Raw genomic sequence first — 19,907 nt, forward strand, 5'->3', positions numbered from 1 at the left:
GGACCTGGAATTCAGACGACCTGGGTTTTCATCCCAGCTCTGCCCCTTGTGAATTGTGTGACCTTGGACAAGTCACTTAACCTCTCTGGGCTAGTTCCCCCATCTATGAAATGAGCATTAAATCCTCTTCCCTCCAATTTAGACTGTGAGCCCTTGGTGGGACAGAGACTGTGTCTGAATATTTTGTGTCAGCCCCAGGGTTTAGAACAGTATTTGACCCAATGCTTAACAAATACCAGAAAATAAATTAAAGGTTGAAAAGCCCAAATAGAATAGGGGAAGAAATGATTTATAGAGTATCCATAACAACTGGATTTAAGTGAGCAGGGCCTGATCAAAAATCCTGCGGGTACTTGAGTGGTAATGGTATTAAGCACTTATATTGTGCAGCACACTGTTCTAAAAGCTGGGAAAGAAATCATAGGTGAGATTAGAAAGGGTCCCTGGACTCTCAGGGGTTCACAATCTAAGAGATGTCTTAAAAATTGAGGACTTTCTTGAGGATCCCAACTAAATGGGAATCTTAATTGTCCTCCCTCTCCCAAATGTGTGTCAGTTACATATATGCCTTTATAGCTGTGGTTTCAGACGCTTGAGTTCTTGTCCATATCTCTACGCAGACCTCTCCGGTCTCAAGTTGATTCCTGAAATGTCTACCACATTTTCAGCACAATAAACGGGTTGGGTATTTTCGAATGAGTTACTTTCATGAGCGTAAGTGCTTGTAAAAGTATTGGGTTGAAGACCTTGGAGTTTTAAAGCCCTCTGTTTATCCGTAGAACAGATGCAGCCTGGGGCATGTCAACCCAACCAACTTCCCCCATGTACCATATGTGTTAGGTTTTATCCCTGGTCAGGAGGAAGTGTTTAAAAGAAAGAATGCAACTGTGATTTCTTAATGAATTCAGTCCTTGACTTCTCCGCTAAAGCAGGACTGCCTGAGTTCAGCATGGTTGTAGTTTTCCACACAGACCATCACGGAATCTGGACAGAGTCGGAAACTCGAGGCAACGAACTGCTGAAATTCAGAAGTATCTTGGTATAAGAGGAAGATGGTGAGTAAAAGGGGGAGAGAGAGAGGTGGGGAGAGAGAGAGAGAATGAGTGAATCATACTGGTAAATCCTAAAAACTCTCTTTAATAGGGTAAGAAAGGACTTTGAAAAAATAGCTCCTTAAAAACATTATTTTAAAACCCCAAATCCACAAATAGCTCTTCTATCTGCAATTACAACTTCGGTGAAACAACCTAACGGCATTTTTTCCAAAACATGCAGCAAAATATTTCCTCAGTGTAGCTACAGAAGCCACATAAAAAGATCCATCCAAATTTCAGGTGGCATGAGTTTGATTAGAAAAAGAATTTTGAATAAATCTACAAACATATCTAGCTAGAAAACGAATCCACACTTACTTCATGTATTTAATCACAGTACTGACAGAAAAAAAATGAAAAATCACATTAAATGCACTTGAAGTCTAAAGGTATGACACTGTTCAAATGCCTTTCAGTGGCAGGCACAAGAACGTCTTTCAAAGTGAGTTTAGTTCCTGCGAGCGGAGAGATTTACAGTGAAGCCTAAAAAGTTAAAAGTAACTAGCCACGAAGGGGGAATCGCTGGTTAATAAAGACACGGCCTTTATGATTTTTTTTCATTATTTTCCTTAAGCTTGATCAGCTTCTGAGAAATTCCATAAGGCACGTGTGCAGCAATGGTCCCCAGTTTTTGTGCCCCTTCGATGTGGAACATCTGGTCATCAAAGAAGATGTGAGGTCGTATTTTCACCAAGATGGGTCCTTTGGGAGCGCCTGCGAGGAAGAGGGCTTCATCGATCTCCAACCCCCAACTGCGTAATGTTTTTAGCACCCTGGCTCCAGAGCTGGCGGCGCTCCTGGCTGTAACGAGGTAAGTCCTGATGGGACACAGTAGCCGCTCGTCTTTGGCGTAGAACTTCTTCTGGAGCCTCCCTAAATCTTCCAGAAAACCTTTCAGGGGACCCTGCAAATTGAACAGACACATACCCACGTGAGGGTTTGGTGGATCTGCTTCTGGACCAGGTTTCTGAGAAGCAGCATGATATAGAGAGAAGCAGCACGGCCCAGTGGATCGAGCACGCGCCCGAGAGTCAGAAGGTAATGATTTCTAATCCTGGCTCCACCACTCTTCTGCTCTGTGACCTTGGGCAAGTCACTTCACTTCTCTGGGCCTCAGTTCCCTCATCTTTAAAGTGGGGATTGAGACTGAGCCTATATGGGACAGTGACCTTGTCCAACCTGATTTACTCGTACCTATCCCAGGGCTTAGTACAGTGCTTGGTAAGTAGTAATCACTAAACATATGCCACAATTATTATTATTATTGTTGTTTCTGTCATCTTGGGGTCTAGTCCTACTTTTCTCATGGACTGGGTGAAATTAATGGGAATGTTATAAAGCAACGATATGTCTATCACCAAGTTCAGTCCCTCGTAGGTTCCAATTAAAAAAAAATTGCTGAAATTCACTCCTGCCACTCTGATTCTGCACAGTAAGAAATTTTGTAAAAGAAGAACCTATGAAAGCCACAGGGATTACCTGCTGACAAATTTAGGGAAACAGCATGAGCTAGTGGAAAGAGCCAAGGCCTGGGAGTAATTCCTGGCACTGACACATACCTGCTGTGTGATCTTGGGCAAGTCACTTAATTTCTCTGTGCCTCAGATCTCTCATATCCAAAATGGGGATTCAATACCTGCCCTCCCTCCTACTTAGACTGTGAGCCCCACGCGGGATTTGATTATCTTGTAGCTATCCCAGTTTTTAGTACAGTGCTTGGCACATAGTTATGTACTTAATGAACGCTATTATTATTATTGTCATAAGCGTTGTTATTATTTTTGTCATTATTATTATCATTAGCAAGGTTATTCCCAAAGTGGACATGGCAGAGAGTGGTACAGAAGGAACTCCATCTCAGAGATGAGGGAAATTTCCATACAGAGTGGAAGGAAAGACTGCTCTGCACTGCTCTAACAATGAACAGGAGAAGCAGTGTGGCTTATTGGAAAGGGCACAGGCCTGTGAGTCAAAAGGGCCCAGGTTCTAATCCTGGCTCCACCAGTTGTCTGCTGTGTGACCTTGGGCAAGTCACTTAACTTCTCTGGGCCTCAGTTATCTCAACTGTAAACTAAGGATGAAAAATGTGAGCCCCATGTAGGACAGGGACTGTGTCCAACCTGATCAACTTGTATCTACCCCTGAGCTTAGAACAGTGCTTGGCACATAATAGGGGCTTAACAAGTACCATTATTGTTATCATTATTATTATGAATGAAGTCTTTTGTTCTTCTGTCTGCACAGAGTGAAAATCCAGAATCCATCCCCATCCACTTTGCTCTGGCCATTATGTGTCAGGTTTTCCCCCCAGACTTCAAATGGAGGGAAGTGATCCAGCCTTGAGATTGGTCTCACTTTTGAGTGATGTCACCACACACCTCCAGGATTTTCAGGCAAGCACGATTGTCCCATGGGCTAAAGGATCTGACTATACCAGCAGTCCACTGCAAGAAGTGTTCACTTCCTAAGAATCAGGATCATTGTTTTGGACTGTGCCTTGATTTGCCCATTTAAGAATGATTGCGGTCTCCCCTGATGGGATAATTTTTGAGGATAGTGAATACACATGAATCCCTATATTAATGAAACAGAAGGAACCATTTTTTTCAGACTTAATTTTACCAATTATTTTATCAATTGTGCCAACTACTATAATAGTAAAAATTAATGCCCCTTACCCTGCACATACTGAGAGCAGAACTGCCCTGAAACATCTTCTTTCCCCTCTAAAAAGAGATGAGGAAAGCACATGCAATCTAATCTAATCTAATCTATTTGCCCCACCCCCAACCCCACAGCACTTATGTACATATCTTTAAATTAAATATAATAAATGATTTATTCATAATTACATCTGTCTCCCCCCTAGACTGTAAGCTCACTGTGGGCAGGGAATATGTCTGTTAATTCTGTTCTATTGTGCTCTCCCAAGTGCATAGTGTGCTGCACATAGCAAATGCTCAATAAATACAACTGATTGATTGACTGACAAATTGATTAAACTCAAACTCAGCCATAGGCACTAGCTCAGACATGGATCTAGGGCCAGCTAGCAAGCATCCTGCCTCTCATGCTAAAAATAGAGTAATAAATAATATATACAAATAAGCACAAGGGCTTTGGGGAGGGGAAGAGGGAAGAGCAGAGGGAGGGAGTAGGGGCAATGGGGAGGAGGAGGAAAGGGAAAGGGAGGGCTCAGTCTGGGAAGGCCTCCTGGAGGAGATGAACTCTCAGTAGGGCTTTGAAGAGGGGAAGAGAGTTAGTTTGGCAGAGGTGAGGAGGGAGAGCATTCCAGGACAGCGGGAGGATGTGGGCCGGGGTCGACGGCGGGGTAGGCATGAACGGGGAACAGTGAGGTGGTGAGTGGCAGAGAAGCGGAGCGTATGGGGTGGGCAGTAGAAGGAGAAAAGGGAGCTGAGGTAGCAGGGGGCAAGAGGATGTAGAGCTCTGAAGCTAAGAGTGAGGAGTTTTTGCTTGATACGAAGGTTGATGGACAACCACTGAAGAATTTTGAGAAGGGGGTTGACATGCCCAGAGCGTTTCTGCAGCAACTGGGGTGCACAGCCTTCATCCCTCTTTTACAGATGAGGGTGGCCACTGATATAGATGTGTATATATGTGCACATTTATAGTTCTGCTTATCTGTATTAATGATGTGTAGATATCTATCATTCCCTTTATTGGTATTGATGCGACTGATGCCTGTTTGCTTGTTTTGATGTCCATCTCCCCGCTTCTGGACTGTGAGCCCGGTTTGGGCAAGGACTGTCTCTCTATTGCTGGAATGTACTTTCCAAGCCTCAGTACAATGCTCTGCACCCGGTAACCTCTCAATAAATACAAATGAATGAGTGTGCCAAGCACTGTTCCAAGCTCTGGGGTAGATACAAGGTCATCAGGTTGTCCCGCGTGGGACTCGCAGTCTTCATCCCCATTTTACAAATGAGGGAACTGAGGCACAGAGAAGTGAAGTGACTTGCAGAAGGTCACACAGCAGACAAGTGACAGAGCTGGGATTAGAACCCACAACCTCTGACTCCCAGGTCCGGCTCTTTCCAGTAAGCCATGCTGATTCTATGGTCCGGGGGTTAGGCGAGGGGGTCTCCGCTCTATTATTATCATTATTATGGTACCTGTACTTCCACTACTGCCAAATGGGAAAAATAATAATAATAGTTATGGGATTAAGTGCTTACTTTGTGTCAGGCACTGTACTAAGCTCTGGGATGGATACAAGCAAATTGGCTTGCTGTCCCATGTGGGGCTCACAGTCTCGATCCCCATTTGACAGATGAGGGGACTGAGGCCCAGAGAAGTGAAGTGACTTGTCCAAGGTCACACAGCAGACAAGTGTCAGAGGCAGCATTAGAACTCAGGCCTGCAGTCTATCCACTAAGACACGCTAACTTCCCAACAATATGTGGAAGACATAGAACGCCATTACTGAAGCGGAAGCATAACTCGGTTAGTAGTTTAAGGTGCATAAGAAACAGCACTGGTTCTCTAGGCTTAGTTTGAGCTGGTCTACAGAGTTGGTAAGCGGGTGGCTTGACCCTAGAGCGGAGGTTTACCATTAAGCATGATGGAACAAACACCTAGAGGGTATGTTTGCTGATGAGCTCAAACATGTAATTCCCTGCAGAGTTTCCCATTCTTAACCCAGTGTGCCCATTTCATGCATATTTGAAGATACAAGCATTTCTCATTTGAATCAAAATATAATGAATATCCCTCCTTCTGCCTCACCTCCATGCTTGATATCAAGTGATGGTTCGAGGATGCAAATGTAACATTCTAACTATATTACCTTCAACTGCAGCAGATGGTGGAATAATACCGTAATACCAATTGCCCTAATCATTGTGGTATTTGCTAAGTGATTACTTTGTGCCAAGTATGATACTGAGTCCTTGGGTAGATTCAAGATAATCTGGTGAGACTCAGTCCTTGTCCCCATTGGGCTCACAGCTTAAGAGGGTTGGAGAACAGGTAATGGTGACATCACTTCCCTTCATATTTCAAGCTGAAACCTTCTTTTCTGAGGTGTCAGAAAATCGTTGCCTAACAGAACGATTAATAAAATTAGCTCTCTTATCTCTCAGCTCCTGAGACATTTCTCTTTTCTGTTAAGAGTGGGGAATGTCTTTTCCTTTGATTGTGCTCTCCCAATCACCCAGTACAGCACACTATGTATGGGAGGTGGATAATGGATATATTAATACATGAATGAAGAAAGCTAGATTTTATTTCAGAATGTTAAATATGGTAGCCAAGTACCTGAGCGAGTGGCTTGTTCTCAAACAATTTTTCATGTTGGAAAAATTTGTCTAGTCCATGCTGTTTGGCAATCTGCTCAGACTCATCTGAAAACAGGACTGCATCCCCATCAAAAGCCACTCTGAGCTGGTCATCACAATATGGAATATCTTTATTCCCAGTAAACATTGTAGCAGAAGCAATTCCTGGAAAAACAGAAAGTACACTCACACAGTAAGTGCTCAATAAATACAAACGAATGAATGCACAGATGCACACCATCCCAATGAGTCCTCTCCTCCAAAAATAATAATTATAAAAATTGTGGTATTTGTTCAGTAGTTACCATGTGCTTAGAACTGTACTTAGTGCTGGGATAGATAAAAGATAATTAGGTCGGACGCAGTCCCTGTCCCATATGGGGCTCACACTCGGAGAGAGAATAGTCGCTCTTCACACAGTAAGCACTCAATAAATATTACTGATTGTTTGCTATTTCATCCTCATTTTAGAGATGAGGGAACTGAATCGCAGAGAAGTTAAGTGACTTGCCCAAGGTAACCCAGCAGGGAAATGGCAGAATGTGGATTAGAACCCAGGTCATTTGATGCCAAGGCCCAGGCTCTTTTGGTCACCCCACCCTGTCCTTTCCCCAACCCTGTCCATGCCTTCCCTCCCACCATCTTCCCACAGATAAATCTCTTCTCAGTTGGTGAGCCTTGTCCGCTCCTTTTGTCTACAGCGAGATGCCACAAAAGTACAAATTGTCAATTCTGTGGTGTTTCCAGTGACAATGTATGGATCAGAAAGCTGGACAGTGAAAAAACGGGATAGAAAGTACATCAATTATTTTGAAATGTGGTGTTGGAGAAGGCTTTTGCAGTACTATGGACTGCCCACAAAACAAAAAAATGAATTTTGGAGCAAAGTAAGTCAAAGTGGTCTTTGGAAGGCTAAATGACTAGACCCAGATTAGCATATATTGGACACATAATCAGGAAGACTAATTCTCTGGAGAAGACACTAATGCTCGGAAAAGTGCAGGGAAAACATGGAAGAGGCAGAGCAGAAGCTAGATGGTTAGAAACCACAATAGTGATAATGGAAGAACCGTTAACAAGGCTAGGGAGTAGGGCAGAAGACAGGACATTCTGGAGAAAATATATCCATAGAGTCACTATGAATCGGAAAGAACTCAACAGCACTTGTTTATAACTATAATAAGATCCTTGAGGGCAGGGATCATATCTACCAACACTATTGTATTGTACTCTCCCAAATGCTTACTACAGTGGTCAGTAAATACTATGGCTTTATTGACTAAATGGAAGAGTCATAGAGATTAAATGAAGCTTGCAAGTCCAGACTGATTTTGTACCCCAGACCATGGGCTAACTCCCATATCAATCGATGCTATTTGTGTGACCCTGGATCTCTCAATCTGTCTGACTTTCATAGAAGCATAGACTAACAGAGCCAGAAGATATGTCCTACCATTCCTTTCCAAACGTGAGTGAGTTTTCTACACCTTCCGCCTCTACTTTCTCTCCTCCAATTCTCTCTTTGACCAACGCCAATCTGGCTTCTGTCCCCTTCACTCCACAGAAACTGCCCTCTCAAAGGGCGAATTCCTTCTTGCTAAATCCAACAGCCTCTACTCCATTCTAATTCTCCTCAACCTCTCATCTTCCTTCAGTATTATCAACCACCCTCTTCTCCTGGAAACAAGATCTGACCTTGGTTCACTCTCACTCTCCTCCCCTGGCTTTCCTATGTCTCTGGCAGCTCTATCATCATCATCATCATCATCATCATCATCATCATCATCACTATCATCAATCAATGATATTTACTGAGCAGTTACTCTATGCAAAGCACTGTACTAAGCACTTCAGAGGATACAATACAAAAGATTTGGTAGACATGTTCACTGCCCACTAGAAGCTCATTCTCAGACTCTTTCATGGGGTCCTACTTGGCTTAACAGCTCTTAATGGGTAGGGGGGATGGTCCACAGACTCAGTTCTGAGTCCTCTTATAATCTCTACATCCACCATCTACACCCACTCCTTGGAGAACTCATTTGCTCCAGATGTACATCTCCACTCCCGACTTCTCACCTTCTCTGCAGTCTTGCATTTCCTTCTGCTTTTAGGACATCTCTACTTGGATGTTTCACCGACACCTCAAATTAACATGTCCAAAATGGAACTCATCTTCTCAATAATAATAATAATAATAATGATGGTATTTTTTATGTGCTTACTATGTACCAAGCACTGTTCTAAGTGCTGGGGTAAATAGAAGGTAATCAGGTTGTCCCACGTGGGGCTCATAGTCTTAATCCCCATTTTACAGATGAAGTAACTGAGGCACAGAGAGTTAAGTTACTTGCCCAAAGTCACACAGCTGATAATAGGCAGTTTCAGGATTAGAATCCATGTCCTCTGACTCCCAAGCCCATGCTCTTTCCATAAGGCACCCTGTTTCTCTTCATGATGGTATTTGTTAAGCACTTACTATGTGCCAAGCACTGTTCTAAGCCCTGGGGTAATCCCAGGTAATCAGGTTGTCCCACGTGGGGCTCAAAGTCTTAATCCCCAATTTACAGATGAGGGAACTGAGGCACAGCAATGTGCTACTATACATAGCATAGACACAAGCTTATGAGGTTGGAAACAGTCCAGGTCCCACATGGGCTTGTATTCTTAATCCCCATTTTACAAGTGAGGTAACTGAAGCACAGAGAAGTTAAGTGACTTGCCCAAAGTTACACAGCTGACAAGTGGTGGAGCCAGGATTAAAACCCACAACCTCTGACTCCCAAGCCCGTGCTCTTTCCACTAAGCCACCCGTGTGAGTTATAATAAATAATAATTATGGTATTTGTTAAACGCTTACTGTATGTCAAGGACTGTTCTACATGTTGGGGCATCTACACTGTCCCTGTCACAAAGCAGACTACATTTCAAGTAGTAGGGAGAACAATTATTGAATCCCCATTTTACAGATCAGGACACTAAAGCACAGATAAGTCAAGTGACTTGCCCAAAGTCACAAAGCAGGCAAGTGGAAAAGGTTCTCTGATTCCCACTAAGCCACCACTACACTCCCTGTCTCACAAGCCTCTAATCTTGGCATTATCCTCAACTCATCTCTCTCATTTAAACCATATCTTCAATCTATCACCAAACCCTTTCATTTCTATCTTCCCATTATCAGTAGCATCCACCTCTCCCTATCCATCTAAATCTTTGTCATAACCCACCAGGACTATGGATCAGCCTTCAGGCTAATCTCCTTGCCTCCTATCTCTTTCCGCTCCAGTCAGTATTCCACTCTGCTGCCTGAATCATTTGCCTAAAAAATTATTCTATGCATTTTTCCCCACTTTCAAAAGCCCCCAGTGAGTCCCCATCCATCTCCACTTCAAACAGATATTCTTTACTATAGAATTAAGATACTCAATTAGCTCTCTCCTTCCTATTTTAACCTTGCTCCTCTCTCATTAAAACCCAGCCCGTACATTTAGGTCCTCGAACATCAACCTATTTACTGTACCTAGATCTTATATCTCTTGCTGTCAACACCTTGCCCATGGCCTCACTGTTTTCTGGGACTCCATCTCCTCTCCGTAGCTGACAGAAAACCACTCTACCTATCTTCAAAGTTCTACTCAAATAATTTCTCCTCCAAGAGGCCTTCCCTACTCTTCTCCCCGCCCTATTCTCCTTCCTTTCTGTGTCACCAATGCACGTTGATCTGTAACCTCTAAGCATTTTGACACTCTCACCAGTTCTCCTCAACACTGTACTCATGTATATATCCTTATACTTTGCCCATTCCCTATCTGTAATTTATTTTTATGTCTGTCTTCCCTACTAGGTTGTAAGCTCCTGAGAGCCAGGATCATATCTACTAACTCTAGGGTTCTCTCCCAAGTGCTCTGCACACAGTGCTCTGCACACAGTGAGTGCTCAATAAATACCATTGATTGTTTGACTGATAGGTTGTGGGGAGGGAAGGAGAAGACCTGACAAATGTTACCTGACCCAGCCATGGTGAGATACTGTCGTTTCTGAAAAATCTAATTTTTGACCATCATTAATGGATATTTTCTAAATAATTTAAGTAGAACAATGTACACTTACCTTCTTCTATGGCTTCTTGTACCTTTTCAGAATCTGCAGAAAGGTATAAATTGGTAAGATATGCCTTGAGATAACCAATAGGGCTTTTTCCACCAGTCAAACAGAAACGTTCAATTAATAAACCTAGAAACAAAAGAGAAAAGATTTTAGTGAAAGAGAACAAGGGAAGCAGGGCGACCTAATGGATAGAGCATGGGCCTAGGAGTCAGAAGGACCTGACTCCTATTCTCTGGGCTTGGATTACTTCTCTGTACCTCAGTTACCCCATCCATAAAATGGAGATTAAGACTGTGAGCCCCATGTGGGACATAGGCTAAATCCAACCTGATTACCTTATATCTACCTCAGTGCTTAGTACAGTGCCTGGTACTTAGTGAATGCTTAACAAATATCATTTAAAAAAAAAGAAAAGAACATTTGTTATTAATTAATGTCCCTTCACCATGCACCTTAAAAACTTTTTCGTGGTAACACATGTTCCTAGAAAAAAAAAATTATCAAGTGACAGTACCCAATCTTACACAGAGCTTGGCCACTAACAGTTTTCTTTATGCTTTTGGCAGTGTCAGGATTGTGTTTCAATCTCCTTCATTGGAGACTTGGAGAGCATCCCATCCATAAATTATGGGTGTCCCTCAAGACTGTTGCAGAATGTTGCTGGGTAAAAGATTCATAAAATGTAGCTCTTCTAAAGCCTATTAAACATTAAAGGAAGTATTAAAAATATTTGGCTTTAAGAAAGTATGAAATGCACTCCTACTCCCGTTTATTCTAGTAGAGAAAACTGCAGCAAAGAGTAGTTAAACTCTCTAAGAAACAACACCAACATTTCAACTACTCTTTTTAAATTATAATTTAAAAAGTGGCATAAGTGCCACTGAAGTGTGTGACCCACAAATCCATTATCTGACAAATTTGTTAATTTAATAATGCCAAACTTTTCTCTCCTGAACATTCAATCACTATGAACTTTGGCTTTTAGAGATTTTGCATTTTAATAGAATGGCTCTGTCTTTCCACATCATTTACAGAATCCTCCCCTTCCTCTCCATCCAAACTCACACTATTCTGGCCCAGATGTTTACCATCTCCTAGCTTGAGTCCTGCATTTGCCTCCTCCCTGGGCTCCCTGCCTCCAGTCTCTCCCCAATATACTCCATAATTCACTCTGCTGAATAGAACACTCTTCTAAAACATCATTCTGATATGCCTCCCCACTCCTCATAAACCTCTAATGGCTGCTCATCGCTCTCCATATCAAATGGAAACTACTGATCATCGGCTTTAAGGCAGTCAGTCATCTCTCTCCTAATTCTCCACCTTCTCCCACTACATTCCAGTTTGAACACTTTCTTCCCCTCAAGGCAGCCTACTCACTGTGCCTTATTTTTGCTTCTGCCAACTTCTTGCATGCCCACCCTTCTAACCGTCACTCCCTCCCCCGTTAACATATGACAGACCCCTGCTCTCCCCATCTACAAAGCCCTTCTGAAGTCACATCTCCTCTAGGAGGCCTTCCCTGTTTAATATTTCAACTCGCCACTCAATATTCCCAGAACTTCCACTTCAGCCCTTCCTCATCACCTAAGTACTTGGTTCAAATGCCTACTTCACCATGCACTCAATCCATCTATCAATAGTATTTATTGAGTGTTTACTGTGTACAAAGGACAATACAATATGAGTTGGTAGACGTGATCCCTGCCCATGAGGAGTTTTCAGACTAGAGGGGGTGGCAGACATTAAAATAAATTGCAGAGGGGTAAGTATATAAATTCTGTGGGGCTAGGGGAAAGGTGAATATCAAAATGCTTAAGGGGTACAGACCGAAGTGTATAGGTAATGCAGAAGAGAGGGCTTAGACAGGGAAGTGAGGGCTTAGAGAGAGTAGTGAGGGTTTAGTCAGGGAAGGCCTCTTGGAGGAGACACAATTTTAGGAGGGCTTTGAAGTGCGAGAGCATAGTAGTCTTTCATATATGAAGGGGAGAGAGTTCCTGGCCAGAGGGAGGGTGTGTGTAAAGGATCGGCGATGGTGTAGAAGAGACCCAGGCACAGAGTGTAAGTTGGTGTTAGAGGAGCAAGTTTTGTGGGATGGGTTTCAGTAGATCAACCGAGGTAAGGTAGGAGGAGGAGACCTGTCTGAGTGCTTTAAAGCCAGTGGTAAGGAATTTCTGTTTGATGTAGAGATGAATGGACAACGACTGGAGATTTTTGAGGAATAGGGAGATGCATGCAGGATGATTTTGTAGAAAAATAATCTGGGCAATGGAAGTATGGATTGGAGTCGGAAGAAACAGAAGGCAGAGAGGTCAGGGAAGAGACTGATTCAGCCCTCAAGGTGTAATATGGTAAGTACTTGGATCAACATGGTAGAAGTTAGGGTGGAGAGGAAGGGTTGGATTCTAGAAATATTGTGAAAGTAGAACTGACATGGTTTGGTGAGAGACTAAATATTCAGTTTGAATGAGAGAGATGAGTTTAGGATAAAGCCAAAGTTACAGGCTTGTGAGACAGGGAGGATTGTGGAACTGTCTGTAGCTATGGGAAAGTCTGGAAGGAAAGAGTTTGGGTGGGAAGATGAGGAGTTATGTTTTGTTCAATTTAAGTTTGAGCTTATCCAAGCACTTATCTTGTCCCACTTTAATTACTACATTAGCTTCCTTGCTGACCTCCCTACTTCCTATCTTTCCCCATTCCAGTTCATACTTCACTCTGCCATCTGGATTGTTTTTCTACAAAAGCCATTCAGAACGTTTCCTAACTCCTCAAGAACTTCCAGTAGTTGCACATCTACCTCTGCATCAAACATAAACTTCTCACCATTGGCTTTAAAGCACTCAATCTCCTTGCCCTCTCCTGCCTTACCTCACTGCTCTCCTACCACAACCCAGCCTACACATTTCACTCCTTTGATGCCAACCTACTCACTGTGCCTCAGTCTCACCTATCTTGCCACCTACCTCTAACTCACATCCTGCTTCTGGCCTGGAACATCCTCCCTTCTCATGTCCAACAGACAATTACTCTCCCCATCTTCAAAGTCTTATTGAAGGTACATCTCTTCCAAGAGACCTTTCCTGACTAAGCCCTCCCTTCTGCATCACCTTTGTTCTCGGAGAAGCAGTGTGGCGCAGTGGAAAGAGCACGGGCTTTGGAGTCAGGGCTCATGAGTTCAAATCCCAGCTCTGCCACTTGTCAGCTGTGTGACTGTGGGCAAGTCACTTAACTTCTCTGTGCCTCAGTTCCCTCATCTGTAAAATGGGGATTAAGACTGTGAGCCCCACGTGGGACAACCTGATTCCCCTGTGTTTACCCCAGCGCTTAGAACAGTGCTCTGCACATAGTAAGTGCTTAACAAATACCAACATTATTATTATTATTCTTGGATTTGCTCCCCTTATTCACCCCTCCCTCAGCCCCACAGGACTTCTGTACATATCCGTAATTTATTTATTTATATTAATGCCTGTCTCCCGCTCCAGACTAAATTCATTGTGGGAACAGGACATGTTTACCAACTCTATTATATTGTTATATCGTACTCTCCCAGGCACTTAGTACAGTGCTCTGCAAACAGTATGTGCTCAATAAATACAATTATGTGGTTGATTGATTTGAAGTTGGGAAGAGCAATAGTGTATTGGATGTGAAGGGGGAGGGAGTTTGAGACCAGAGGCAGGATGTAGGCAGGGGGTCATTGGCAAGATAGATGAGACCAAATTAAAATGAGTAGGTTGGCTTTGCAGGAGTGAAGTGAGTGTGCTAGGTTGTTGTAGGAAGCAGAAAAGTAAGGTAGGAGAGGGCAAGATGATTAAGTGCTTTAAAACCAAGATAAGGAGTTTGATGTGGAGGTGGAAGCCAACCACTGGAGGTTCCTGAGGAGTTCCTTCAATCATTCAATCGTATTTATTGAGCACTTATTGTATGCAGAGCACTATACTAAGTGCTTGGGAGAGTACAGCACACTCATATTCCCTACCCACAATGGGCTTACAGTCTAGTGTTGGGGAAACAGACATCAATACAAATAAAATTACAGATATGTATATAAGTGCTGCAGGGCTGGGAGGGAGAAAGAGCAGAGGCAACAAGTCAGGGTAATGTTGAAGGGAGTAGGGAATGAGGAAAAGTGGGGCTTAGGCTGGGACGGCCTCTTGAATGACATATGCCTTCAATGAGGCTTTGAAGCAGGGGAGAGTAACTGTGGATTTGAGGAGGGAGGGTGTTCCAGGTCAGAGGCAGGATCTGGGCGAGGGGTCAGAGGTATGACAGATGAGATATAGGCACAGTGAGAAGCTTAGCACTTAGAGGAGTTAAGTGCATGGGCTGGGTTGTAGAAGGAGTTAAGTGAGGTGAGGTATGAGGGGGTAAGGTGGTGAAGTGCTTTAAAGCCAATGGTGAGTAGTTTTTATTTTATGTGGAGGAGGATAAGCAATCACTGGAGTTTTTTGAGGATATCCTGAATGTTTTTGTAGAAAAATTATCTGGGCAGTATATATGAAGTATGAGTGAAGTATGGAGTGGAGTGGGGAGAGACAGGAGGCTGAGAGGTCAGCAAGGAGGCTGATGCAGCAATAGGTGGGATAGGATAAGCGATTGTATTAACATGGTAGCAGTTTGGATGAGGAGGAAACGGTGGATTTTAGCTATTTTGGGAAGGTGGGACCAAAGGGATTTAGTGATGGATTGAATATGCGGGCTGCATGAGAGAGAGGAGACAAGGATAACACAAAGTTAAAGACTTGTGCGTCAGGAAAGATGGTGGTGCTGTCTACAGTGATGGAAAAGTCGGGGGGAGGACAGGGTTTGGTGAAAAGATAAGGAGTTTTGTTTCAGACATGTTAAGTTTGAGGTGATGGGAGGACATCCAAGTAGAGATATCTTGAAGGCAGGAGGAGATATGAGATTGGAGAGAGTGAAAGAGACAGGGCTGGAGATGTAGACTTGGGTATCATATACATGGAGGTGGTTGTTGAAGCCAAGGGATCAAATGAGTTCTCCAAGGGAGTGGATGTAAATGGAGAATAGAAGGGGGCCCAGAATTGAACCTTGAGGGACTCCACAGTTAGGGGGAGGGAGCCAGAGAAGGAGTCCATGAGGAGACTGAGAATGAATGGCCAAAGAGATAAGAGGAGAACCATGAGAGGATAGAGTCAGTGAAGCCAAGGTTGGATAACATTTCCAGGAGAAGGTGGTGGTCCACAGTGTCAAATAAATCATAAATCAATAAATAATAATGATATTTATTAAGCACTTACTATGTGCCAAGCACTGTTCTAAGCATTGAGGTAGTTACAAGGGTCAGCTTGTCCCACGTGAGGCTTGGGTTAATCCCCATTTTACAGATGAGGTAACTGAGGCACAGAGAATTTAAGTTACTAGATCAAGGTCACACAGCTGACAAGTGGTGGAGTCAGAATTAGAACTCACTACCCCTGACTCCCAAGCCTGTGCTCTTTCCACTAAGCCACACTGCTTCTCTAATAATGATAGTATTTGTTAAGTGTTTACCATGTGCCAAACACTGTTCTAAGCACTGGGGTAGAAACCAGGTAATCAGGTTGTCCCATGTGGGCTTACAGTCTTAATCCCCATTTTACAGATGAGGTAACTGGGTCCCAGAGAAGTGAAATGACTTGCCCAAAGTCACACAGCTGACAAATGGTGGAGCCAGGATTAGCACCCACGACCTCTGACTCCCACGCCCGTGCTCTTTCCTCTAAGCCATGTTGCTTCTCTAAGGCAGCTGAGAGGTTAATGAGGATCAGGGTGGAGTAGAGGTCATTGGATTTGGCAAGAAGGAGATCATTTGGTGACCTTTCAGAAGGCAGTTTCTGTGGAGTGAAGGGGACAGAAGCCAGATTGGATCAAGGAGACAGTTTATGGAGTGGAGAGACATGGACTGAAAGGTTTTGTAGAAAAATGATCCGGGAAGCGGAGTATGAACTGAAGTAGGGAGAGACGGGGGTGTGGAGGTCTGCAAGGAGGGTAATGCAGTAATTAAGGAGGGATAGGATAAGTGATTGGATTAATGTGGTAGCAGTTTGGGTGAATAGAAAAGGATGGATTTTAACGATGTAGTAAAAGTGGCGAAGCACGTCTCGGTGTCAGAGGAACTGGATTCTAATCCCAGCTCTGCCACTTGTCTGTTGTGTGACCTTGGACAAGTCACTTAATTTCTCCGTGCTTCAGTTACCTCACCTGTAAAACGGGGATTAAGAATACAAGACCATGTGGGACCTGGACTGTTTCCAACTTGATTAGCTTGTGTCTATGTCAGTGTTTAGTAGAGTGCTTGGCACATAGTAAGCACTTAACAAGGACCATGAAAAGTTAGATCTGATAGGATTTGGTGACAGATTGAATATGTGAGCTGAATGAGACAGATGAGTCCATGATAATAATAATAATAATAATGTTGGTATTTGTAAAGCGCTTACTATGTGCCGAGCACTGTTCTAAGCACTGGGATAGATACAGGGTAATCAGGTTGTCTCACGTGAGGCTCACAGGTAATCCCCATTTTACAGATGAGGTAACTGAGGCACAGAGAAGTGAAGTGACTTGCCCACAGTCACACAGCTGACAAGTGGCAGAGCTGGGATTCGAACTCATGACCTCTGACTCCCAAGCCCGTGCTCTTTCCACTGAGACAAGCTACTTCTCATAATGACATGTTTACAGGCTTTTGACAGGGAGGAGGGTGGTGTTGTCTGCTTTCTGATGGGAAAGTCAGGAGGAAGATGGGCTTGGGGGGGAAATATGAGGACTTCTGTTTCGGACATGTTAAGTTTAAAATTTAAGCAGGACATCCAAGTGGAGGGCTCCCAAAGGCAGGAGGGAATGCAAGATCAAAGAGGAGAGGGTTTGGGGTTGGAGTTAGATCATCTCTAAAATGGGGATTAAGACTGTGATCCCCACGTGGGACAACCTAATTACCTTGTATCTTCTTCAGCACTTAGAATAGTGCTTGGCACATGGTAAGTACTTAAGTGGAGAGCTCCCAAAGCCAGGAGGGAATGCAAGACCAAAGAGGAGAGGTGTTGGGGTTGGAGATAAGTTTGGGAATCATCCACAAAAAGATGGTAGTTGAAGCCATGGAAGCAAATGAGTTCTCCAAGGGAGTGGGTGGAGATGGAGAATAGAAGAGAACCCAGAACTGAGCCTTAAAGGACTCCCTCAGTTTGGGGAAGGCAGAAAAGGAGCTGGAAAAGACACTGGAAAGAAGAGAGTTAATAATAATAGTAATAATAATAATAATAATGTTGGTATTTGTTAAGCGCTTACTATGTGCAAAGCACTGTTCTAAGCGCTGGGGGAGATACAGGGTAATCAGGTTGTCCCACGTGAGGCTCACAGTTAATCCCCACTTTACAGATGAGGTAACTGAGGCACAGAGAAGTTAAGTGACTTGCCCACAATCACACAGCTGACAAGTGGCAGAGCCGGGAGTTGAACTCATGACCTCTGACTCCGAAGCCCAGGCTCTTTCCACTGAGCCACGCTGCTTCCCCGGGAGAACCAGGAAAGGACAGTGTCAGCAAAGTCACATTTAGTTAGTGAGTACAGAAGAAGGGAATGGCCAACATTGTGGAGGGCTGCTGAATGGTCAAGGAAGAATCTGATGGAGTAGAAGGCTGTTTCTGTGGAATAGGCTGATGTACATATCATTAACTCTAATTCTTCCTCCTTTCTGTAAATTAGATAGTGTCTGGCTTCCCTTCTAGATTAAAAACCATCTGTGGGGAGGAATCATGTCTACTAATTTTGTTGTGTTGTCCCAGTTGCTTAGTACTGTGTTCTGAACTTAGGTGGTGCCCAGTAAATCTTGTTTATTAACTGATTATTTCAAATGAATGAAGTGAGCCTACTTTAAAATCGGTTACGTCAGTTAAATACTGTAAAATGAATAATAATAATTGTGGTATTTGTTAAGTACTTAGTATGTTCCAAACATTATACTAAGCATTAAGATAGATACATAATAATCAGGTCAGACATAGTCCTTGTCTCACATGGGACTCCCAGGCTAAGAAGGAGGGAGAATCACTATTGAATCCCGGTTGTACAGAAGAGGAAATGGAAGCACAGAGAAGATAAACGACTGACCAAGGTCACACAATAAGTAAGTGGCTTGGCTGGGATTAGAACCCAGGTAGTCTGACTCCCAGGCCTATGCTCTTTCCCCTAGTTCTTACTGCCTCTCTAAATGTAGCAGTAAAGCCACCCATCAACAAAATCTACGGTTGCTGATTCTTCTTCCTGGGATGTACCTGTAACCTCAATTAACTGTCTTCCTTTTTAACAATAAACAAAGACTATAAGGGCTAGTTGTGCACTTTTTTATCGTATTCGTTAAGCACTTACTATGTGCCAGACACTGTACTAAGCACTGGGGTAGATACAAGATTATCAGGCTGGATACAATCCATGTCCCACATTAACCTCACAGTCTTAATCACTGTTTTACAGATGTGGTAACTGAGGCACAGAGAAGTTAAGTGACTTGTCCAAGGTCACACAGAAGACAAGTGGCAGAGAAAGGATTATTCATTCATTCATTCAATAGTATTTATTGAGCGCTTACTATGTGCAGAGCACTGTACTAAGCGCTTGGAATGAACAAGTCGGCAACAGATAGAGACAGTCCCTGCCGTTTGATGGGCTTACAGTCTAATCGGGGGAGACGGACAGACGAGAACAATGGCAATAAATAGAGTCAAGGGGAAGAACATCTCGTAAAAACAATGGCAACTAAATAGAATCAAGGCGATGTACAATTCATTAACAAAATAAATAGGGTAATGGAAATATATACAGTTGAGCGGACGAGTACAGTGCTGTGGGGATGGGAAGGGAGAGGTGGAGAAGTAGAGGGAAAAGGGGAAAAGAGGGTTTAGCTGCAGAGAGGTAAAGGGGGGGTGGCAGAGGGAGTAGAGGGAGAAGAGGAGCTCAGTCTGGGGAGGCCTCTTGGAGGAGGTGAGTTTTAAGTAGGGTTTTGAAGAGGGGAAGAGAATCAGTTTGGCTGAGGTGAGGAGGGAGGGCGTTCCAGGACCGCGGGAGGACGTGGCCCAGGGGTCGACGGCGGGATAGGCGAGACCAAGGGATGGTGAGGAGGTGGGCGGCAGAGGAGCAGAGCGTGCGGGGTGAGCGGTAGAAAGAGAGAAGGGAGGAGAGGTAGGAAGGGGCAAGGTGATGTAGAGCCTTGAAGCCTAGAGTGAGGAGTTTTTGTTTGGAGCGGAGGTCGATAGGCAACCACTGGAGTTGTTTAAGAAGGGGAGTGACATGCCCAGATCGTTTCTGCAGGGAGATGAGCCGGGCAGCGGAGTGAAGAATAGACTGGAGCGGGGCGAGAGAGGAGGAAGGGAGGTCAGAGAGAAGGCTGACACAGTAGTCTAGCCGGGAT

General features: G+C 43.7%; 1 protein-coding gene across 5 annotated transcripts in view; it reads right to left on the reverse strand.

The window, feature by feature from the left end:
* Positions 1–1,401: 1,401 nt before the first annotated feature.
* Positions 1,402–19,907, reverse strand: part of LOC100088930 (cytosolic 5'-nucleotidase 1A-like) — a 41,996-nt gene continuing 23,490 nt past the window's right edge. For all 5 annotated transcript variants that reach the window (XM_039912427.1, XM_029073779.2, XM_029073784.2 and 2 more), the window contains 3 exons: positions 10,502–10,624; positions 6,372–6,556; positions 1,402–1,998 (listed from right to left, as the gene is read on the reverse strand). In XM_039912427.1, the coding sequence (XP_039768361.1) occupies positions 1,639–1,998; positions 6,372–6,556; positions 10,502–10,624 (668 nt within the window). In that variant the 3' untranslated portion in view covers positions 1,402–1,638. The remainder of the gene's footprint in view (positions 1,999–6,371; positions 6,557–10,501; positions 10,625–19,907) is intronic.

The sequence above is a fragment of the Ornithorhynchus anatinus genome, chromosome 1 (assembly GCF_004115215.2).
Source record: "Ornithorhynchus anatinus isolate Pmale09 chromosome 1, mOrnAna1.pri.v4, whole genome shotgun sequence".
NCBI classification, from domain to species: domain Eukaryota; kingdom Metazoa; phylum Chordata; class Mammalia; order Monotremata; family Ornithorhynchidae; genus Ornithorhynchus; species Ornithorhynchus anatinus.